The sequence below is a fragment of the Opisthocomus hoazin genome, chromosome 1, assembly GCF_030867145.1.
Source record: "Opisthocomus hoazin isolate bOpiHoa1 chromosome 1, bOpiHoa1.hap1, whole genome shotgun sequence".
NCBI classification, from domain to species: Eukaryota; Metazoa; Chordata; class Aves; order Opisthocomiformes; family Opisthocomidae; genus Opisthocomus; species Opisthocomus hoazin.
This window is the reverse complement of record NC_134414.1, coordinates 21323194-21347619: the sequence shown is the minus strand read 5'-3', so window position 1 is coordinate 21347619 and position 24426 is coordinate 21323194. Positions and strand designations below refer to the sequence as shown.

Genomic DNA, 24426 nt, shown 5'->3' with positions numbered 1-24426 from the left:
ACCAGCACATACACCGTATTTCGGAAGAAGTGTCCCCAGGACTTTGTACAGGCTGACACATCTCTGTCTTGATTCCAGCTGATGCATCCCAAGATTACATTTGCCCTTTGTGCAGCTATGAGGCCTTTTCAGCTCACGGCCATCCTGGGAACAGCAAGTATTTCTTTGCCTTAGTTCCTAATCATTTCCAAATGATGAGCTTATGCTACAAATCTTTGTTACTAGTTTCCCGATTAATGACATTGTGTTCTGTAGGGATAAGTTTAATCTCAGTCTTATCATTCAAGTTCTCAAGGCTGCACAGTTCTTCCAAAGAGTTTTCAAACATTTTTAACTGGCTTCTGACTAGGAAAAATAAGAAGAAAATAATGAAGCAGCAGAGAAAAACTACTTTATGTATTGTTTTATTGTTCCAGTTGTTTATCCTAATTTTGCTCATTAGTTTGACCTTTATTTCCTTCCTTATTTTCTAAGAGAAAAGTGGTTATGCTGGAGAGGAGTGTAAGATGATGAAAAATTGGAAAAGTGAAAACGTGCAGTTGTTGAATGAAAAAATGAATAACATTTTATTTCATAATAAAACAGGAGCTTTTATTAAAGAAATCCTATTTGAAAAATCCTTATATTGATACTTTCCCAGAAAAAGCTTAATCAAGGAAAAATCACTCCATTATACTAAGAATGTATTACATTAAACAAAACAAATTTCTTTAGAGACAGTAATTCTTGTGTGTAGCACGGATAAAGAAATAGAAAAAAAAACAGAACCCACTGTGGAGAAAATCATAGTCTGACCATGAAGGACCTCTAGTGGCATAAATATACTTACAATTAAAATAAAAAAATCTTGCTCATCACTTTACAAGGAATCACTTCTGCAGTTTCAGATTTTAAGTTCAATTTGTGCGATTTTTTTGTCTTTCCATTTGTTGATAAGGTAAATGCAGAAAATGTTATTATGTTACAGTAATATGCAGTAAAGTGTCTAGGCATACAATGGCATTGCACTTGAAGTTCTCTGCAACTTAAAGCAGATGCTCTCACTTAAAAATTACGTTCTGTGTTTTTACTTGTTGTCATTGTTATCTACTTTTATCACCTACTCAAACTCAGGATTTTCTCAGCAGGAGAAACAGCCTGATAGGACACACTGAAATACAACTGTTTAACAAAAAGGAGTAAAAAGCAGATGATAATAAAAGAGCTATGTCTGTGTCTCATTTGTTATGGCTGCGATAATTCTTTTATCTGTTCTCAGCTCAAAAGTAATTTTTTTGGAAAAGCAGCAAAAAAAGCTATGATGTGAGTTTTGGGTTATCCTTCAGCCATTCTAGCAGGTAACCAACTATAACAAATACTTAGATTCTTAGTTCCTTTCAACCATACTTCAAAATAGTTTGATATTTTAGGTACAAATTTTGAACAGAAAGAAATAATTTTTAAAGAATTCTACAAAAGTATTGCTAATAGTTTTTTGTCAGTGGTTTTTCTAAGTCAGAAAAGAGGCACATGCCTAGTAGTCTAGAGGCCCATGAAGCACTCACATACATCCTGCATGCAGATAAACCCTACCCACTCCCAGGGATTTCACTGCCCTGGAAAGGACACAGTAAACCATGTTACAGTGGAACTAGTCACTTTTGCAGAGCGCAGCGAGCAGAGTTTCTCTGTCTGAAGGACCATGCACAGCCGTAGATGTGCACCCTCCCCAGCTTCCACCGGTGGGACGGTGCGAGGGAGCGATGATACCACCTCTGGGCTGAGCAGAGTCTCTGGTGTCTCCGGAGCCCGCCACCCTGGCTGGCACACACTCCAGGCAGCCGTGTGCTTCGCTGCGGCGAGGCAGGCTCGAGGGCTGCCGAAACCCAGAAACACACAGCCATGGTCACGCGTGAGGTGAACGCTGAATCGTAGTAAAAGCAGGAGCCTGGAGCGGGAGCAGCTGAACACAAAGTCGTGTTTAGGCGTCTCAGATATCTCTGCATTTGTGGCCATGTTGTCCACAAGCCGTAAAAACTTCATGAGACAGCAAAGTTTATCATACTCTGAAATGAACTTAGTCCCCAGTCTAACAAAGGGCACTTTCAAGAATGGTTGTTGCTGTTGGGTTTTTTTTAACCTTTTTTTTTTCTTTTGTTAGAGAAATTAAATTAAAAGAAGTCTCTGCCTGTTTAAACTCTTATTAGTTTGTTTCGTATTTTAGCAGCAGGCAGATACCCTCCCTGGGACTGCAATCCTTCTGCAGCTGAGCAGCTCCCGTGTAAAGCCCCATCCTGGCAGTGGCTGGCTGGTGGGAGGCTGCTGCAGCAGCCTGCCTGTAGCAAGGAATTCCAAGAGGCTGAGCTGAAAGGGAGACAAAAAGCACCAAAGACGTGATTCTCCATCTCTGGAGAATGGGCGGCAGATTGCAGTTACAGGATAAATAAAACTAAAAGCAAAGATAGTAGTACTGCAGTTGTGGAGCTCAGATATGATGAAATGTGCAGGGTCTGATACTTCTGCTGCTTTTTTTTTTTCATCTTGTTTTTATTTTAGGTTATGTAAATTTGTGACCGGCATCACCTGGCTCATAACTATCATAACACTGAAACTCATCTTGACAGATTGATTTCTTGCACAAATCACAGCAGGATTTTTCTTGGATTAGGGATTCCAAGTAAAAAAATCCATAAACTATTCTGTTACACAAGTGAAGGAAAAACACATAAAATCTCAATATAATACAGAAATGGGTATGTATATATGTAAATGTAGGAGTGTATTTATGAATGCTCTTTTAAGACATATAATGATACAGCTTTTCTCTCATATTGACCTACAGCTTTAATATGTTGACTACCTGAAGGAGGCCTACAGGAAGGACAGAGAGGGACTTTTCACTAAGGTGTGTAGTGACAGGAAAAGGGGAAACGGCTCTGAACTAAAAGAGGGCAGATTTAGATTAGATATTAGGAAGAAATTCTTCACCATAAGGGTGGTGAGGCCCTGGCACAGGCTGCCCAGAGAAGCTGTGGCTGCCCCCTCCCTGGCAGTGTTCAAGGCCAGGTTGGGTAGAGCTCTGAGCAACCTGGTCTAGTGGAAGATGTCCCTGCTCATGGCAGGGGGGTTAGAACCAGATGATCTATAAGGTCCCTTCCAACCCAAACCATTCTATGATTCTATGATTCTAATATTACAGAGTCACAGAGTTGAAGAGGGGATCCTCTCCCACGTAGCCAATGCCTTAGTGGTTAGGGCCTGGCCTTTGGGAAGTGGGAGACTAAAATTCACCTTTCTGCTGAAAAGGGTAGAGAGAAGCAGTGTCTTGTGGCAGAAAGGATGTGGGCACAGCCAGGACGGGGACAAACATCTGAACCAAGGGAGGGAGAATATGGCTCTTCCTAGAGGCACCTCTGGGTTTTGATTCCATCACCTGGGACACAGAAACAGCACCGTTAAAAGCAGGTGTCATCGAAAAAAACCCCAAACTACACCAAGGTATGCAGAATGCCACCAGGTTCTCCACGTGAGCTTGGCGAGGATCTGGGTGCAGACAACCAGGACGAGATCAGTCGCCAGGGACGGGAGCTGCCGGCAGCGAGCTGGGCGCGGGAGACTTACACAGAGGAGCTCCGCTGGGAGAAACTAAATCTCAGGCTCTAGAGTCACTTTGGCTCCCGTAACTGGAAGAAAGGCGAGACCCGACCCGCCCGCCCGGCCAGGCCAGCCGCAGCCAGGCCGCCGCACGGCCGGGGGGCCGAAGCCCGCGGCGGGGCCGGGGCCGACGCGGCCTCGCAGGGGCCCGCACCGGGCACCGAGCACCGGGCTGGGGCTGCTGCCGGAGCCGGCGAGCACGGGCACGAACCTCCGCCGCTCCTCCGCTCCGCTGTCCCCTGCCCCCGGCGGGTGGAAGCGAACCGGCGAACCGCGCCCGCGGCTCGCTGAGGGGCAGGGAGAGGAGCCCCATCCCCTCTGCCCCCGCCCCGGGGCCGCGCCGTGCCCCTCCCGGGGGCGGCCCCTCGGCAGGCACAAAGCTCGGCGCGGCCGCCGACAGCAGGGCTGTGCTCCGCCGCTCCTCCCTCCCTGCCTTCCTGCCGCCCCGCAGCTCCCTCCCGCCAGGCTGCGCGCCGGGGCAGCGCCGCGCCGCGGCATGGAGGCGGACGCTGACGGGGCCCCGCCGCCGTCCGGGGCCGAGGCGCCGCCGGGGGCCGCCGCCGCCCCTCCGCGCCGGCCGCTGGCGCTGCTGCGGGCCAAGCTCTGCACCTGGTGAGTCCCCGGCCCCCGCTGCCGGGCCGGGAGGGAGGGAAGCGGCAGCAGGCGTGCGGGGCCCGGCCCGGCTGGGCGCGGGGCTGAGCAAGGCGCGGGTCCTCGGGCCCGGCGGGCCCGGCGGGCGGGAGCACGGCGGCTGCGGGGGATGGAGGGCCGGGGGAACGGGGCGTTGTGGCGTGCGGGCTGCTGCGGGGGCACGGCCGGGCCGGAGCCCGCCCTGCTGCCGTGCGGGGGCGCGGAGCCACCTCAGCGAAGACGAGCGCGCAGTTAGCGAGGGATGTACTTGGGTTTTGTAAACTAAAAGCGTAACCTCACGTGTGCACACTTGAGGGGTTTTCTATTTTTTTGGTAGTTCTGGTTTAACCTTTTTCTGTTTTGCTGATTTTTCTGCCCTTTTATCTGTTGTGTACGCTTTTATCAACACTGTTGCGGAGAACGGGTCGTGGCGGGCAGAGGAGGTGACAGAGCAGGGTGGCTGGGGTGAGGTGTCCCGAAAGAGCAGTGCCCGCTTCCCCTCCTGCCTCGGGTCAGCCGAGGGCAGAGGCCCCTTCCAGGGCGTCCCTGGCAGTGTCAGCGCTGCCCGAGCGCCGGAGACTTGGGAGCAGATCTGCCAGGCTGTGCGGGCATCGCACGCGTCCCGAAGCTGCTGAGTGCGGAGCTGCCTCCTCCGACCGCCAGCCTGCAGGACCTGCCACTCGCCTGCAGCTTCACTTTCTGTCTGGGGAATGAAAATCTCTGTTCAAAAGGCTCTTTTGGGGCTCAAGGTTTGGTCTGTAGCACCTATTGCATCAGATCTCCTCGGCAGACAAATAAGCAGGTGCTGGCTCTCCCGCTCCCAGACTGGTGTGGAGGTGTGTGCTGGCCAGGCAGGGTCATTCCACAGGGCAGAGGGACGCGGTTTTCTCTTCTCATTCCTCCTGCCTGTCGGGAATGCCGCAGAAGACGAGATGGGGACTTGTTGAGCTGTTCAGTAACCTCACCTGTGCTAGTGCTTTTGCCAGAATGTTTCCAGAGGGCTACCCAAAGGGAGTCGATTGATGGTATGGGAAAGAAAATAAAGAACTCTTGCTGACTTTTGTAAAGTCTTGTATTCAAGATACTGAATTGATTTTTTTTTTTTTTCCTCCTTTTATTCCCCAGGTGGCTGAAGGCTCAGCCACTTCATCTTTCTTAGAGGCCTTTCTGAGTCACAAAGGTTTAATACTTGTATGCAATAAACTAGATTATCGTGGGTTTTTTTTTTTGGAGAAAACACAACAGACAGTATGCTTTCTGGCTCTTGAAATGGAAAAAGTTTTTCTTTTCTGTTTCTTACCTTTTATAAGTTAAATTGACCTCAGTTTCAAAGCAGAACATTGAAACGCTAACTTCTGAAAATTTTAATTCTTAAAAATATTTTTTCCTGTCCTGAGCTATCTGCTAATCATGTTGGAATGTGGCTTCAGTCTGAACCTGCATTTTCCTGTAACTGCTCGCGTGAAAATGTGAGATTATTCAAATTAAATGGTTTCTTGTCCCCCGCCCTTCACCGCATGCAGGAAGCGTTCAGTAGTTAAAGCTAAAGTGCAAGTAAGCTGTCTACATGGAGAGTATTGCCAGGCTTTGCCTGTTAGTGTTTAACTGGTGGCATAAATAAAGTTAATTTTTGAAAAACTGTATTTATTTTCATGAAAAAAATCACATTAAAATTATAGTATTTATTAAACTAAAAGCCAATACAGTCATTAACTGTGGGCTTATTGATTTTCTTTAGCTTCTTGAGATGTAGACTCTGATTGTATTTTAGTATCTCGGGGTATTTTTCTTCTGCATTGTGGCTCCCTGAGCAAAGCCTGAGTTTCTCGTGGTGTCAAGAGCTGCACATTGTTCAGCGTTGGCTTTAGACCAATTTGTGGCAAACTTCCATGTTCTAAAAAAAATCCCGGAATGACTCCTAGCTTTGCTGGTAGCCATAGATATAGCTAGCTAAGATATGGTGGCTGAAGGGGGAGGAGGCGTAATTACTTAGTAGCCAACTACCAAGCAAGTAAAAAACAACAGCGACAAAAAAAAACCCAAACTATAAAACTAAATGGCCATTTCAGACCACTTACCTTGTGTCATCTGAGAATCCAAAGTGGTTTAGTCCTTACCAATGCATTAAAAAAAAAAAGAGCAGAGAGGATCAAGTTCTGGCATGGAAAAGTTAATAATTAATATATTTCAAAAAATGATTATACATTATTAATAAGAAAATCAGTCGTCAATACTCGTGTCAATACCGGAATGAATGGAAGCTCACGTCTTTGAAGCATTTTTCTTATAAGAAATTGTCTTGCAAAATGAAACCAGTAGGATTTAAAGTTTGCTCTCAAGTTTTACAGAGGGACAAATGCTTTTTTTTAATTTGCTATGGGAATTTAGTGGACACTGAAATAATAAGGCTCCTGAGCTCACATTTGATGGGGTCATCTTGCTCTGTCCAAACTGCCTTGAGCCCCGTGCATGGCGATGGGAACACAGAGTCACTTTCTCAGTTTTGAAGAAATTAGTTTTGGCAGAGGGTGTGAGGGGAAACCGTTGGTGCCTCCTGCTGCAGCTTGCCCCTGGTGCTGCTGGGGATGCTTCTATACACAGCTGAGAAAGCTGCCAGAAATGCAGCGTGTTGGGATTCGCAGAGGACATCTTTTTGAGGGCAGCCTTCCGCTGTCAGTGAACAGTGTCTTTATGTGGCTCTGTTGATCTTAACATTTTTAATCTGTTCAGGGAAGAAAAAAATCCCTAAAATCGAGAAAAATAAAGACTAGAATGAAGCAGGATGAAGGCTGCTTGCTTGCCTTGTCAGGTGCCTTCAGCACTGTGGAAGTAGATGCTGTAGGACTGCAGGACATCCATTAACTAAACAGCAGTGATTGCTGGTGCAGTAACCACTGAGCAAACAGTCCTGTAGATTCTGGACCCCCATCTCTTCCCATATGCAGAAATGCAAGGAGGTAATTACCTAGGTACTTTAAACTGGAATAACTCAGTTGTTAGAAAAGCTGAGGATCAGCTTAATGGAGTTATTCCACTTGCAGAAAGGCAACCAAGTCTTTCTTGGTTTTAATAAATGATGGTTGAAGCCGATAAAGCTTTAGCAAGTTTGAATGACAGCAGATTTTCCACCTTTTACCCTCTCACTGGAACATGGTAAATGTTCAGTTTGCTGAAACACTGTGCCCACGGAGTCCAGGCCTCTGCTATAGAGAGGCTGCCGTAGTTCAGGAGAAGCAAAGGTACTCCTTGTGTAGCATATTCTGGGGGAGAGCGTTGAACACCTTGTCCCACAGAAGCCCATGTTAAACAGGCGAGATGTTTGTGGAGTGGTATTGCCTGAGCTTCTGCCCGTCTCTGTGGCTCCTGCATCCAGCAGAGCAGGGCTTCTGCCAGCCAAGCCAGCTGTAACGTTGCCTGGTGAGGAGTTGATGAGCACAGTTCATTTTGTGGACTACGCAGGCTTCACAGCTTTGCTCCAGTAAAATTGCAGTGGTTTTGCCTGGACTTGGCAGAGATTTGCTGTCTCCTGGAAATGGACTTGGAGAGAAAGATGTGCCTAACAGCGTTTTTAAAGTCAGAAGAGCTTTGGTGTCAGGCTGGATTGAAAATGAGATTCATGCAGCGGAGTGAGAATCCGTGCAGAGATGATGTCTGCCTGCCCAAAGGAGGGTTTGGCTGTAGGATGGTAGTTGGCTTTAGCACCCCCAGACACCCCCTTTTCGCCGCCTGATAGCTGGGTTGCACAGCAGGGCTGGGTGAGCCGGTATTTGCTGTGTTAAAGGCACCCACCTGGGGACAACATGCGGTGTTACTGTCCCGTGGCGTGTCTGGCTCGTGGGCGCCCTGCCAGAAATCACCGGGGAGGGATGCGGGCACAGGGTAGGCACAGAATCTGAACGGGGTGCTTTCTTCACTTGCTCGATTACCATGAGCAGGAACAGATGAATCGGTTGTGCAGACAGTTAAATTCTCGTCAGTAGTCTTCAGAGCACACAAATTAGGTGTGACCTTTGCAGGCCTGTACAGACAGCGCAGCGCTGAGCGTCTCTCACTGTGCATTGTGAGTATGCAGGCAGAGACCGGGCTGGTGCACACAGCTCCAGTGGCAGGAAAACCAGCAAGCCAAAAGATACGCAGCCATCTATGCATACTCCTGTTTGTAGGAACATCTGCAATAGTTCACTTTATATTTGGTGAAGAATTGCTGCTAAAAGAGCATAACCTGTCCCCCTCCTCCCCCAGTTGTGCATTGGACTTAAAAGGTAGTAAGCGCAAGTGTGATCTTTGGCCAAAATGTGCTCTTAACTCCATCCTGAATTGCAGCAGGAGGTGATGGAATGTAGCAGAAAAAATCCACTATAAGTATTAATTATAACAGTTCTTGTTATAAAAAAGGATTTTTTTACAGTGAGAACAATCAATCACTGGAACCGCCTCCACAGGGGTGTGGTGGAGTCCCCATCACTGGAGATTTTCAACGTGTGACTGGACAGGGTGCTGGATAATCTCATCTAGGCTCCCTTTCCCCCAAAAGATTGGACCAGATGATCTTCGGAGGTCCTTCTGACCTTGACTGTCCTATGATTCTGTGGTTAGCGCTTTTGTATTTCCTTGGCCTGGCTCATCTTAGATTGTCAGCTCGCTGTCAGAGGCTCAGGTCTCGGAAGAGCCTGAAGGCAGTCGTGCCTTATCTCTGTGTTGCAAATTTGCAGATTTCTGTTGTCTGACTCGGAGCAGGACTCAGTGGAGGACTGGCCTCGCTTGTTATGTGGCTGTCATGAGGTTAGACTAGATCTTCTGTGAAGACAAAACCCTGTTTACCGGTAAATCGGAGCAGCGTTTATAGGGAGTAGAAAAAGAATAAAGTGTCAATCTAAAAAATGGCGTTTTCCCTGTAACTAGCAAATATTTTTTTAAAAAATACTTGAATGTCTAATGCTAAGCTTACTGTGTTGTCTTTTATATTCACAGGTATATTTTGAAAACGGTAATTCTGGGCCAGATGCTTTCCTTGTTTATCTGTGGGACTGCTGTTACAAGCCAGTACCTAGCAGAAAAATACCAAGTGAATACTCCAATGTTTCAAAGTTTTATCAACTATTCTTTGCTGCTTCTAGTTTATACAACAATGCTGGCATTTAGAACTGGTATGTGAAATATGGGATGGGAGATTCTGGTTCATCATTTTTTTTTTCTCTTCTACATTTTCCTTTCAGATTTTGAAACGAAAGAACTTATTCAGTACTCGTCCTAGTTTTTTAAAGTTCTTGTTGAAATTCCTGCTTTGTGATAGCATATGAAAATGAATTTCACAGGTTAAATGTGCATTTGATTTAATTTCATATCTGTTCAGAATTATGTGCTCTTTGGTTTCAAGTCCTATGTTGTATTAGGGAAAATAGGCTTTGTGGTAACAAGCTTCTGTACCAGAGGCTATTTAATATTCATCCTAATCTTATTAATTTACTCTTTAAACAATTCTAGTGGTTTTTTTCTCGTGGAAGAATTTCTGTGCTTTTCGTCATTTGTGTTGTCTTTTCCAGGGCTGCACTGTACTGTTATTGTATCTTTTCTAAGCAGGGGCAACCGAAATCAAACATCTCAGTATTATTTATGCTTCTAAAAAGCAAGATTCCTGTGCGACGCTTGGTTGGAAAGAAACATATATTGATTGCTGCTTTCTTCTGAACAGGCAGTGACAGCCTTTGGCAAATTTTGAAGCAGAGGTGGTGGAAGTATTTTTTTTTGGGACTGGCTGATGTTGAAGCCAATTACATGATTGTAAAAGCCTACCAATACACGACCCTCACAAGTGTGCAGGTAAGGACCAATCTCTCTTTTTGAACTGTTGCTTTTATTACAGTTTTGGACTGGTTTCTGAAATGAGATTCATGGGACAGACACGGAAGCTATTTAAGCCTGAAAAAGCTTTCCAATATCTATTTTCTCTCTGCAGTACATGGAAGAGCATCCTGCATCATGAATAATGTTTCCAGGAAGCAGAGAAAATTGGCTGGTGTTACCCAGTGCCAACTCCTGAGTTGAACTCTAATTATTTTGATAGAACGCACTTCTAAGAGTTTGCTGACAGCCACTCAGGTTTTTCTCCTGACAGAAAATAAAGATTTAGGGCCAGATAACACTCACTCAGTGTGGGTTCTTGCTGATGAGTGATGTAGATCTCTTGGCTGGTCCCAGAAGCTGTGGGAGGCACTGTGAAACGTAACCCCATAACGTGAGGCCACACTGAGAGTTAGCTGGTGTCGCAGACCGTGCAGTGAGGGATTAGCCTTGTGGCTTTTGGATGTGGCATTTCAGTCCAGGCCCATCTCTGGGAGAGGTGGAAGGGAGGTCAGCATGCCAGGCTCCTGAAGTGACAGTGGACATCCTCTGCAACACCAGTACTTGGTGCTGTGCCACTGCACTAGGACAGATCTCATGTTCTGAAATGGTTCTGTGAACAGGAGGGCTAAGGCCGTGGTTTTGTTGTCTCCCTACACAGACATAAGCTGCTGGGAGAGTTCCTGCCTCCAGCTGCATGCTCCTGAGCTTCCATGGCCATATTCCCTGAGCGAACTGGCTCGGCACTGACGAAGGTCAGAGTAAACCCTGCCTTTCGCTGGACTACCGGCGAGCGGTGTCAGGCCCAAGGTAGTTCGCTGTGTGGCTCCACAGCTGCTGCTGCTGGAGCGAGGGAGGGGTTGGTGCAGAAGCACGGTGGGAGAGTGTGTCCAGGGTTGTGCCAGCCTGCGCCTGCTTTTAGCAACGGTGGGTCTGTGGCTGGGGTGGTGGCCCCAGTCACCTAAATAAAAAAAATAATGTACCATGTAGGCTGCTGGTTGGAAAGGGGCATTCAAGTGTCAGTGTTTTACAGAGTCACAGTAACAAGGGTTAATATTTAAAGGAATTACCTGTAAAGTAGTAAACTCCTGTGGTCTGGGTTCCCTTTAGAGAACTGCAGTAACTTTTCCTTGCACTACTTAAATACCAGTAGTGTGTGCCTGATGGATTACTGCTGTCACATTTCCACTTACGTGTTGTGACTCATTGGGCCTTTAATTTCCTTACAGATAATGCCTAAGAAATCAAAGCTTTAAGAGTGACATGTTTCAGTCTCAAGATCAAGTTAAGCTAATAATTAAGACACTGTTTGATCATATACTTTACAGCTGAAAAAGCCAGGACTTTGATCGAAGTTCTCAGAAGTAGCAAAGCTAGTTCCCATGATTTCTTTCATAGGAATTAAGAAAGAATAGATACAGTAGGCTGTCCTGTCTGATTGCCAAACTCAAGCATTTGCTGAACCTTTAACCCCTGTGGTAACCTTCAGACTGATGCTTCTTTAAGTGGCAGTTCAGTAATTGCTAATTTGTTGTAACTGCCTGTTGCCGTAAGGTTTCTTGCACATTCTCTGAAATCACCAGTTTCTCACTATTGCCAGAAATGAGATACAGGACAAAAAAAAAAAGGCTGTGACTTTCTTCAGTGCAAGGCATTTGATATCTGTCAGTAGCAAGCAGTTCTGCAGCTACATCAGAACCTGTGGTTTGGGGTACCCAGCGTGATGGCCTGTCTGCAGCACTGGCTGCAAGTGGATGCCCAGGGAGCATAAGAACAACGTGGGAGTCTATGGCACCTTCCCGTATAGAGGGGAGTCGCTGTTGAAATGCTGGCTGGCTAGAGCTCCAGCTCAGCCCCAGGAAACCTACCTTCAAAGACAAGTTTTCTTAGCTCAGCAAGGAACTTCCATGTATTTTCTCGGACATACGCACAAAAGCAAAACTGGTTTCCCTTTAGCTATCAAATACTAGCGTTGCACGGAAGGGGTTGGGAGATTTTTAAGGAGATAACATCGGGATGGCAGCTCTCGTTACTCCGTAAATAAAGAATAAGACTTCATTCCACAACTGAACCCTTCCTGTTCGGCTGTGGCTGAGGCAATGCCAGTGACACTTTTTGCTGCCAGTGTGCTTCTGTCTTTTGGCAGGGCTTGACTCTGCTGCCGTGTGACCACGTATTTCAGAACTAAACCCAAGCAGTGTAGCTGTGGTTTCATGTTGTCAGCGTGGTTTTAGGCACAATTAGCATTTGCTCTATAGATAATTCAGGTTGGAGGTACTTTATAGGTAGCTGTTGACAGAATATCAGCTGATGGAAGAGCGTTAACCTCAAGAGAAGATGCAGGATGAGCCCCTGGGGCTGCCCGAAGGGAGCCATGTGGGGAAGTGAGCAGGATGAGCTGTTGAGCTTTCTTGCTCTCAAAGGTGTCTGGAGCTGGCAATTATAAGCAAACCCATGACCTCCAGCAGTCCCTGGTCGTTTATTAACCATCTATTAAAACATCTTTTAATAATTTACTCACCCTATCTTTTAAAACCTTCCTATAAACAGAGTGGCTAAAGCCTGGCCTGAGTCCAAACATTTGTAAATCCAATCAACAGGTTATCTGTTTTTTTTTTTTCCTTGCAAAAATACAGGCTAGAACTGAAAAAGGTGAGAGTTTGCCAAAGCTCTGCTGGCAGTGGTGATCAGTATTGCAGTGCTGCTGTAAATGTCATAAAACCTGAATAAATAAACTTTATTCTTTTAAATGGTTCCATTGACACAACTCATTGTGATGTTACATCTGCTTTGCACCTCTTTGATCTTTATCCTGCATAGAGGAGAGCATTTTCCACCAAAGAGCTCTGTAGCGTAGCAGATGAAGGGAAGACAAGGTAGTTGGAAATCAGATTTCTGCTGTCTGTAATTGAGGGAAATGGGGTAATGGTCCCCTGGAACAGATTACCAGCATGTATTCTTCATCATCTGGTGCCTGTGTGGTGTCCTGGCTGCAAGTCCTCTAACCAGGATGCTGTAGCACTACAGTGTGTTGTTGGTCTGGATGGAGCAGTTCCGGCATTACTGAAAGAGCTCGTGGTTTGTTATCTACTGCTCCCTTGCATCTTAATTAAGATTTTATTTTTTTTAAGGGCATTTTTGTTCCCCTCTTGCTGTTTGGGTTGAAAAACTGCTTGGAGATTGGCAAGCTGCATGGTAAAATCTCAATTAACAGAGAAGTGAAAGTTTATGTATTATACTAATAGAAGAGATGTCTGCTACCAGGGGGTTAAAATTTTTGCTTGCTGATTTTTGTAATATTTCTTAGTTTCTATGATTACAACTTCATACCAGAGAGATCAAATACATTTCCATACTCAGGAGAGAACTTGTTCAGACCAAAGGTGGAAAAACAGTCATGAGAGCTAAATAATGTATTTTGTAGAATCAGATAAATGATACTTGTTGTTTGATACTAGTCAAAACAGACACATTTGGAGGAAACGTTAGAAGGTTTTTTTGATCCTAGACAAAAGGTTAGATAGAGAAGAAGGCCTGTGACTAGATAGAAACTCACAGCATGATACTTTCAGGACAGAGCAAATACGTTGAAATACATGGTATGACACATTAGAACTTGTGGGGTTCTGATGTCTCATAATACAGCCTAGGCAAGTGCTTTTGCACAGACTCCTCAAACTGGACAAGCTGGAGGCAGCCCAAGGAGCAAAGACAAATAGATGGAAGGATTAAAGAGCACCAGTTAGGATTTAGTCCGTAATAAGTCCCCTGAGTGCTGTGCTGGTAAGACTTTAATACGTGCAGTTATGAACAAGTCAAAACAGACATATCATGAAAGTCTTACAAGTTTGGTTCAAACCCCTGGGGATGATGGCTGGAGTAATGGAAGCCAGCACAGCAGAAGACTGCGGTGGTGCGCTTCAGCAGGCAGAAGTTGGCAATGAACATTAAGGACTAAGGGCTCTTGTCTTGCTTGTAATGGTTGTGCTCTGGTCCTGCTGACCTGGACCTAGGACTTCATAGTGACTTCAGGAGGCCAGGTCTTAAGGGCTGAATATTAAGAGTAATTCCTGAGCAGTCTTTGGAAGGTTGACTGTATGTTCTGCTGTAGACTGTTGCCTTAAATGTTTTCATGGCGCTCTACAAAGGCAGGTCAGAAGAAAATACACCTTTTTTTACCCTAGTCAAATTCAGAAACAAAGTCTATTTCACTGAATTAAATATTAAACCAATAATGATTAGCTCTATGTTCTTCGTATTATTTGGTTATTTTGGGACATTATGCCTATCTTACCCTTCAAGGTGTTTTTCTGTATTAAGTACACAGCTAACTCTTGAGTGTTTTTCTGTATTAAGGGAGAATGGGTAGAAGATGGGTGGGTCTTACAGCAAGGCAAAGATGTGTAAGATTTTAGGAACAAAAAGATAGGGAATGATGAAGAAAGGAAAGAGAAGTCGGTGCTTGCAGCTTGTTGTGGAGCACAGACATCCTTAAACCATAGCTGCTCAGTCTGTCCGGGCGGTGCCTGCAAACACATCTGAAGTGCTTCAAAGCTGCTGCCTCGTGTGTCTCTGCTGCTGGGACATGGGTGAATTACGGAGTCGGTTACCTACTTCTGACTAACTGAGAGTAATGAAAATGTGTTGGTGGATTTAATGTGATTTTGTGGGAAGCTGGAAGATTGGGAGGGTGGCTTTAGGAAAGTTGTTCTTTGTACATGGCTTCCAGGTTATGTACCCATTTCTTTTCAGTAGGATCCACTTGGGGGGAAAAAAACCTCAAAAACAGAACTACAGGGTCAGATTCTTGCCCTAGTCACTTTGATGTAGACTCAGGTCAGTTGTATCCTTTAATATTCCAGATTTTTACTTTGTGTGCATGGAAGTCTAAGTTCTAATTACAGATTTGAGGAGGAGTGAAAAGACGAGCTAGACACAACCTGGTGGGGAGAAAAGGAAATGTCAGTGAGCCACCTCCTTGTCTTGGTGTCGTGGGGAGCAGTGTGGTTTCAGAACCACATCCGCTGTCCTTTGTGAAGCTGCAAAGGTTGATCAAATACGTCATTAGAAGAGTTTCTAGATCAGTGCCTTCCTACCAGGAAAGAGTGGACCCCCTGCCCCCACTCCTCCTTCACTTGCAAAATGCTTTTCATGGCAAAAATGTGGGTCTGACCCTTCTTTGAATCCATTGGGGTTGTTTTGTGGCTTTCATTAACGTGGTAGCGATGGCAAGTAAAATCATTTGCTTTCAGGACAGTACAATCCAGATTCAGGGTGGGTTTCTAATTCAAACCATTTCTCTGCACACACAGCTGCTGGACTGTTTCGGAATTCCTGTGCTGATGGCTCTGTCGTGGTTCATTCTCCGGGCAAGATACAGGCTGATCCATTTTCTTGCTGTTGCCGTCTGTTTGCTGGGTGTAGGAACAATGGTGGGTGCAGACATTCTGGCAGGGAGGCAGGACAGCGAAGGTAAGGAGTCCTCTGTCGCGGGGGGAAGAGTGGAGAGACGGTTCCCATGGTGGGCTAACTTAGAAAGGAGAAAGAGGAGCAAATGCAGGGGGAGTGGATACAGTTTCATTTTAAAAGAGAAGAGGAGAAGACACGCTGCTATTTGTATTTCTTGTCCAAGAAGATAGTGGCTGAGGAGATGCTGTTTATAGAGAGCTGTGGAATTTCTTTACTTGTAGGTTCGGATTATTTCTTCCACCTTAAAAGAGAAACACTTGTGTTAAGCTTAAATGTTGCTGCTGTTCATCAGACCTGAGGAAAGGCCTCATTCTTGAAAGCTTGTTCGCTTTTACTGATCATGTGATTCTCTGATAAAAGATGCTACCTCTCCCTGCAAATCTTGCTGCGCTTACACTGTGTCAGCCTGCTACCAGCCAGACTTCTCCAATTTGCAGTTTTCTATAAGCATAGATAGCAAATCAAAAGTTACTGAAAAGGAGGCTGGCTTCTCCGAGTTACCTTTGGCAGACCCAGCAGAAATACTCCACGTATCCCTAAGGCCCACAGGTCACAGCCTGGAAAGCAGGGGCTTAGCCCGGGAGAGCAAGAGGAGACATGGGCAGGGTGCTGGGGACCTCTGGGAGGGAGGCTGGGCTCCGGGCACCAGTGTCCAGCTGGGTGCAGATGAGGGCAGGTCTTGTCTTCTCTGCCACAGATGCCTAAATCAACCCATATTGTAGTGATCTGATTTTGGAAAAGAATTTTGAATTTCCAGAGCCAGTGGGTACAAGGCAAGGTAAATTTCAGGAGGAGAGGGACGGGGCATTGCCTTCATTGGGCAGCAGAGATAAGCCTGTCTGGCATTATTTTGGGGCCTCACTGTAGGTAAGACATCTAGACAAACTGAGGCTTAGCTTTAATGCTATGTGGTACCTCAGTCCTGAGGGGGAAAAATCTGCTTTCCCTGAGACTTTTAAGACAGTTGTGCTTTATTTGCTGACCTGGGTATCCTTACTACTGCTTACCCTTATATTTCAGACATGTTTTCTTAGTGATTGCCAACTGGCTTAGGGAAGGAAATTTTAAATCGATTCAAGGATTTAAACAACAGTGATCCTCTTGCTATTTAGCTGATGCACAACAGGATTTACTGGATGAGTGATTCTATCACAGGGAGTCCCATTTGCACAGTATAAATAAATTGCAGCCGGACACATGATGCCTCCCATCTGCAATGCCCACTTAAGACCTGTCGTAAACCTGAAGCTGAGTCCAGGTCCCGCTGAAATCAATAGGCTGATTTTAGCAAGACTTGAATCAGGCCTTACTGCAAAAGCAGGGGCAATATTCATAAAGGTGGAGAGCATCTCTACCCGGGAATTTTCTGAGGTCCCTACAGTGCCTAAGGTCAGCAGAAGCAGAGTTGGACCAGGCTATACAGCAGTGGCTTGATCCAGATGAGATTTAAATGCTGGGTTTAGCTCATTCCAGACAGAGTAGGGCGAGGCAAGCAGGTAGCAGAGTCTGTGCTCAGACACCGAGCCACGCATCTGCACACACACGAGATAGTTCCTTTCCCCTTACCCTTTCCCCTTACCCTGGAAGGTGCTAGGAGAATAGAGATGTTAGAGATAAATTTGCTTGTCTTTTTAAGGAAAGTTCAAAAGTGTTTGCAGCATTACCCTTATTGTGGATTAATATTTCTGTACAGGTAGTGACGTGGTGATTGGAGATGTCTTAGTGCTTCTTGGTGCTTCTTTGTATGCCATTTCTAATGTGAGTGAGGAATACATTGTGAAAAATCTGAGCAGAGTGGAGTTTCTAGGAATGGTGGGCTTGTTTGGGACTATTATCAGCGGTCTACAGCTGTAAGGATCTAATATTTATTTTAAAACTAATTACGAATATTCTACAGATGATCACTTGTCTACCATGAAATTATGTTGTTGTTATTAAATTAATTCTTTGTTATGTCTGCATTTGGCCTGTATTGGGGTCCTTCCACACTTGAATTTTATTTTTGTTGCTGATCAGCATCTGTTTTATATCCTTTTTATTTGCACTACTCTTATTACAGCAATTCTAAAGCTGAAATCCTACAATTGAACATGTACGATACTTGGCTGTGGTTTTGATTTTTTTGATCTTCATGAGGACACTCAGTATGCTGAGGGCTGGTCACAGGAATGTATTTCTTAATGGATTTTCTCTGTGGAAAAGTTTAGGATATAATTTTTAGCGGGAGGTCTTCCATGTTAAACTTCAGTTTAAAATGAAGCCGTGAATACTCTTACAAATAATCACGTTAGAGTAACAGACCACATGCACTTAAGACTGTCTAATGAATTTTATGTTCCTCATTTCTCATCATTATAGTTAATAATTCGCTCAAATGGTGTATCAAATACAACTGAATCTCTGAAGGATGAAAAAGCCTGGGAAGAAGGCATAAGAATTAAATAAAAGTGCTCTTGACTTTCAGGCACTTTAATTTTCAAGTCTTATTTTCATGCTTGTTAGATGTTGGAGTTAGTGTCATTCAATAATATTTCAAACAAAAAATTAAGGGATTATAAATCAAAATATTTCATACATATTTTGGTAATTAAATTCTCTATTTGAATGTGATTTTTTTTTTCTTTTTTACTCTGTTATATCTTTTCTCTAACTCTAGAGCCATTGTGGAACATAGGGAGATAATGAGAATTCAATGGAACTGGAAAATTGGTATGTGTATGACACATGATGTGCATTTTTACAGAACACTGGAAAAGAGAATCATTTAGACTTTGAATGTTTGGGTTTTAATTTTCTTTCTGTGGATATTAAGCAGCATTCATATTATATTGTCACCAGTTTATTTTCTGCAAACTTTGCAGCTCAGCAAGGAGATAAGATTTGCAGGACTGAACATTAAAATCTTTGAGCGCAGGTTTTACATTTTACATATAACATGAAATAATTTTTCAAAATAAATTGAAATAAGTAAAAATTAAACCTGTTTAATTACAGACGTGTTTGGTGTTGGAACACCACAACAACATTTTTCTGTTGTCCTTCCTAAATGACATACTGGAAAAATGGATTTTGTGACACATTTTGACCTCAACAGAACTGTACGATATTAAGTAATGTGGCTCTAAATTTCTTCAGCCAGCTCTTACATTAACTAGGAAGGAACGAGAACTTTCTTGAATAGATAAGGTAATTTTTGCAATACAGGGTAGTCTTGGAAAAGTAATATTTCTATCATGTTTTTCTTAAATTTACATTCCCATATCTTTTAGGAGACCTTATCCTAGAAGATAAAAATGCATATTTTTAAAGCATCTAAAGAACATCAGTGTTCTTTAAAATCATTATTCCATGCCGTGGGAGTAAATTGTCACCTTGTTTTACAGCATTACTGTTCACAGTCTTTGCCCTGTGCATGTTTGGGCTGTATAGCTTCATGCCAGTCGTGATTAAAGTTACCAGCGCAACCTCGGTCAATCTGGGTATTCTGACTGCGGATCTCTACAGTCTGTTCTTCGGGCTTTTCCTCTTTTTCTATAAGGTAAGTACCTTCAGTCTTTCGCTATCATTTCAGTTATGTTTTTACTCCAAAGCTATAAATAAAGCCTAATGTTCTTAAAAGCCCCTGAACAGTCATTTGCACTTGTACATTTCTACAGCTTGAATAGTTCATCGTTGGCAGATGTCAGTCAGAAGGAGTCATGCTTAGTTAATTAGATAGCATCACACCGTTAGGCAGACAGTGATTTTCAAACAATTTCACACTTGATGGAATATGTCAACATTAATGTTAAGAGATAGTTTGTAACTTCCCGAGGTGCTCAAATGGTAGAGTTCTTGCTGTAAGTCCTATGTGGAACTGTGTTAGATTTGGTTCATCTCTCCAGGTCTCCAAAGAGAGAGGAGCAGTTTGGCTTGATTTCGAGAAATCAATATCTTTTTAGAAATTTGGTCTGTTCATTACCAAAATCTTGGGATAAGAATCAAGCTCTCAGTGCTACTGCTAAGGAGAGACTAAAGGAATTGAAAAAGATGCAGATAAATATATTACTCTGTACACTAGCCAAAACGTCGTTAGTTTTCTTGCTCTCTGAAATATTTTTGTTAGTGTCTATTCAAGCTAAAAGACAGGCCTGAAAAATTTTCATTCCGCCCTACGCTTTTCATCCAGAATCATTTGTGGGAACTTAGCTCGTTACAGCAATTGGAGTAATTGAGTTAGGGCTCTAGTGAGAAGCTTGTGAACTTTGCTTAAGGACTTAATTTGTATTATTCCATGTGATTGCTTTTTCTTCAGCATTATGGAGAGCCAGAAGCTTTTATGTCAGATTTGTTTCTGAAAATTAAGGCCAATTTATTTTACAGCACAGAGGTCTGGTAATGGTAGGATCTGACTACAGCTAGATTTTCCTTTTCAAGAGTCTCTTAGCTCAGCTTTCCTCCCTGTTCTGGGTTCCAAAATTTGCTCCAAGCTACAAAGCATCCATTAGAAATGAATGCAGAAATAGAACCATACTTACGTTCCAATAATTAAAAAAATCCTTTCAAAGTAACTGTCAAGCATGTATTTTGGCACCCAGATGGCTGAACTAAAGAAGTGATTGTAAATTTGTGTTCATAATAGTAAGGAGGAAGAAGTAAGCAAAAGCTTTGGAAGGGATGTAATAAACTTTGACTTTTCAGGATTTTTAGCTTATTGTGGGGAGAGGTTTCCTGGGAGCAGATCATCCCATAATTACTAACTGTGAGGTATTCCGATAGTGAAAAGGAAAAATGAATTAGAGAAGACTTTGAGGTTGTATTATGAAAGAATTTCAGATATTTATTAAAATAGGAACTTGCACCTGTGGTTAGAAACAATGAAGTAGCAAAAAGAGGAGCAGTAATAATGGCACCTCTTTAGTAATCAGAGGATCTGAGATAGGTTAGGAACCAAAAACTGCAAGCACCTGATTTTGACATGGCTTTTAACATGACACTGAGCAGTAGAAAAATCTTATTGCCAAGCTAACACTATAGTTTCTTTACCTATGGGGCAAAGAAACCAGGCAGGACGTTTCCTGGATTAAAAAGCACGCTGCACACAGGAACATGTATTCTGCACACCTGTTTTGATGAGTTTTTTTTTTTCTTTTACTCCATAATGAATTTTTGCTGTGCTTGTCTGTTCCTAATGAGCTCATTTTATAGGTACCTGTAATGCTTCAGGAGATATTAAAAAACAGTCTTCAAATGTTTTCGTTGTATGAACTCCTATGGAAGGGTGTACACTGCAAACACAGACACTAGGTGGAGTTACAGTCCTCCAGCAGCACTGAAAGTAGTCTTCAGGCTTGAGAGTTCGCATGGGGATATAAGCTGCACAGGTACGACTGAAGTCAGTGTCTGAAGCAATGAAGTTGCTGCAGTATTTCAAATGAAAAAAAAAAAACCCACACCACCCAAAAAAACAAACAAACAAAAAAACAAGAAGAAAAAAAACCAGGAAAAGACCACTGATGCCTCCCCAAAAACGAAAGAAAGGAGAAGAAAAAAAAAAAAAGAGCGTAGGCCTGTTGGAGCAGCATGGTCAAGGTTTCCCTGTGCCAAGAGCTGCAGAGGTGTAGGCAAGCCTTGAAACACAGCTGTGCTGCCACAGCCTTGGCACCCTGGCTTGGTGAGCGTGTCCGCTCATGGAGGGGTTAATTCTGAGCAGGAGCAGAGACTCCTACTGCCTTGTACGCACTGCGAGGGGGGTCTGGCAGTTACTGTGGCCGCCCCGTCTCGCTTGCCAGCCATGTGTCCTTCCATGCAAGCACATGTTCACTCACGGCCTTCGGCTGCACTCTGGGGAAATTGTGCAGGCGCCTTGATACAGACCCAAGCTCTGCCCCTTCGATGGGAATGGGCCACGGATGCTGCTGCTGCCTCCAGCAGGAGATCTACAGAGCTTGGTGCTTGCTCCTGCGCAGGGAGAACGCTGGAGTCCAAGCTCCTCCAGGCACACAGCCAGCCAGGTGAGGAGGGAGGGCACCTATCACAAGGCCACCGTGTTTCAGTCTGCTTTGCCTTTTGCATGGTACTGTCCAAGGGTTTCTGAGCAAAGTGACTACCAGCTAGGAATTGCAGTGCCTGAATCGTAGATGCCTCAGTCTTTTTTGGATCACAGTCCTCCGTCCAGGTCCTACCATTCATTTCTTCCAGCTCTGCTGCTTGGTAAACTAGAAGATATTTGTCAAGTATGTCTAAGGAAGCTAAGGAGCTTAGGGAATTATTGACAGTGGGATGCAGGATGTGCTGTGTCCTTCACCCTACTGTTTAATCAGTGTGGTTTGGCCAAGGCAATATGGTGGACTTCAGCAAATCTGCTGAAATGCATTCCTGGCTGTGGATAACTTGAACACTTTGTATTCTTGAATCTGGTGTTATGAATAAGCATTTCCTGTTCTGTCAAGGTGGATGAATCTCGGCAATAGTTGGACTTCAAGCAGGCAAGTGAATGGTAGTGAACCAAACGCCTGATGTACCTCCGTAGTTCAGACTCTTACCTCACGTCGCTCTTAACAGAGAGCACAAATGTCGATCTCCTGAAAGGAACCCCAGTCTCATAATACGTATCTATCCCTGCAGCTGGTTAAGAGAGCTGTGCAGAGAACCAGCTGCTCTGGTGAATGCAGTAGCATGGCGAGATTCACCTCTTGCCAGGACCTGGAGTATTTGGCTGTGCTGAAGCAAAATTCTTTTAGGGGTGCAGTGTTACAGCATTCACGTGTGTAAACAACTGTCCTTCAGTATCACCATGTTTGCAGCCATTTGTTCCCTCTGTCGAGGTGCTTGTGTGTATATGAAGGAGACTCCCTGTCCAACAGTGTGGAGGATGAGATGGAGAGAAAACCAGCCAGCAGCTTGAGGCTATCAGTGGATGGAACTGTTGACTTTTGATTTTTCAGACCTGAATACAGATCGTGGTGATAATCCTCATTAAAATATTTTTAAAAAGGAAGGGTGGCTTTCACATTCTTAAAGCAAGGCAGTGCTGACATGTTTTCACATCAGATAAGACTTAATGCATTTCTTTCTTTCCTCTGCCAGTTTTCAGGTCTTTATATCCTGTCCTTCGTTATCATCATGGTGGGCTTCATCTTGTATTGCTCCACTCCGACTCGGACTGCAGAACCCACCGCCTTGCCACAGCCCAGCAGCTCTGGCTTGGACAACGCTGCACTGAAGCTTGAGGAGAACGACAGTGAAACTCCAGCCGTAACCGTACAGTTCACAAGAGGAGAAACTGTGGTGGTCAGCACTGATTAAAGAAATGGCAGCATTTCAAAATTGATCTTTTTTTTTTTTTTTTTTTCTGCCAAATTTCTCTCAAATATTAATGTGGAGAATTGTTCTCCTGCCAAGGCATACGTCATGCTGCGCTGGTTTTAATGCACTATATAGACTTTTAAGGCCAGATCCTCGGCCAGTGAAACTGTATTGATTTATCCTTGCAGAAAATCTGGTCCTTAGAAGAAGACAGAGTAGTATTTATGTGAAGTCTCTGGAAAGTGAGAGACTGTTATTTTTAAATGCTTAATTAATTTAACAGCAAATGCTTCAGGGGAAAAACTAAGCCAAAGCAAGCTCCCAGGTCACTAACTGGAGTAAATGTGTTTTATACTGTATTAGGGACTTAAATCTGCAAGATGCTATCTGGAGGCTTCATGGTTCCCACACCTCAGTTCCGGGTACCCTCAAGTAGCATCTTGCAAAAACCACTCAGCTTCTCACAGGATCTAGTTCTGCAAGCCGTAGTACGTACGTACACACACCTTCCATGTGCTGATGGACTTACTCCTCCGCTGGAGGATTTGCTCCTTACATTCCACCCAAGTGATCGTCTCTTTATAGTGCTGCACTCCCTGTCGCAGCTGGGGCTGCTACAAGTATTTTATTTTGAATTTTGCTAGTAAGGGAAGTTTGAATATGTGTTTTTATAATCCCTTCTTTTTCTCTTTCGGTGCCCTGTTGCTTGGTGCAGTCCCACTAGGTGGAGGAGACAAAGTCAGGCCCTTGCTCTGTTCAGTAAGAAGGGACTGGGGTTTTACCTGGATGAGACAGCGAAAGGTTTTGAATTGAAGTTCACTTCTCAGTGAATTTCTCACTGAAATGGGGCACGTTTCTGCAGAAAGGTTTGAATAAAATTGTCACTTCTTAAAAAAAAAAAAAAGTTTTAGTCAATCCTCATTGCAACAATAATGACAATCTCCAAAAGGTTAAGGGCTTTCAGTAGATTCATTGACAGTTTTCCTCCCTCTCTTTTTATTTACAGTAAATGATTAAAAAATATGAGGCTGCAGTTTTAACATCAGCAAAACCATACTGGAATTTTGTTTTATTTTGTTTTTTTTGTACAAGCCTTCATAGCTCAGGTATATGAAGTAACAAAAGAATAAAATTTTTCAGCAGCTAAAGAGTTGGCTCTTGGTTTGTTTATTTTTTTAAGCTGGAATTTGTTTATTGCTCGAAATTATATGAATTGATTTTACTGACCAAATGATTCTTTTGGTGGCTGAGCTTTACCGTAAGGAATAAATATGACGTTTTTTGAAGACACTGGTGGTCAAACAACACAGACTGATTTTGTGTGTTTCTGGTGTGGTTTATTCAAGCAAAATGATTCAGCAAAATTCTTACCCAATTTTATTTAGCAATAGCAAAACAAATACTGAGCAGACACTAAAGCAGAGAACATTGACTTTTCACTGAGTAGTTTGTGCACAGATGGGTGAAGGGGTGCTGATGTTTTAGGAAAAGCATTTGGGCCCGGTTATTTTTTGCTTTACTAGTTGGGTTAGATTCAGGTCATGGTTTAAGACAGCTAAACTGGTG

General features: G+C 43.9%; 1 protein-coding gene across 1 annotated transcript; it reads left to right on the top strand.

Annotated features, from left to right (window-relative positions):
* Positions 1–4129: 4129 nt before the first annotated feature.
* On the top strand, positions 4130–24093 carry SLC35F2 (solute carrier family 35 member F2). Its single transcript, XM_075412695.1, has 8 exons — positions 4130–4245; positions 9235–9410; positions 9956–10083; positions 15417–15576; positions 17267–17423; positions 18230–18282; positions 18957–19111; positions 22642–24093. Exons 1-8 carry the CDS (start codon positions 4130–4132, stop codon positions 22858–22860), a joined length of 1164 nt encoding a protein of 387 aa, XP_075268810.1. The 3' UTR covers positions 22861–24093.
* Positions 24094–24426: the final 333 nt, after the last annotated feature.

Excerpts from the sequence above, each read along its gene's own strand:
- SLC35F2 (XM_075412695.1), top strand. The coding sequence starts at position 4,130 with ATGGAGGCGGACGCTGACGGGGCCCCGCCGCCGTCCGGGGCCGAGGCG. Across the intron at positions 9,411-9,955 it reads AATGCTGGCATTTAGAACTG|GCAGTGACAGCCTTTGGCAA; the intron begins GTATGTGAAATA and ends TCTTCTGAACAG. Across the intron at positions 18,283-18,956 it reads TCAATGGAACTGGAAAATTG|CATTACTGTTCACAGTCTTT; the intron begins GTATGTGTATGA and ends CTTGTTTTACAG.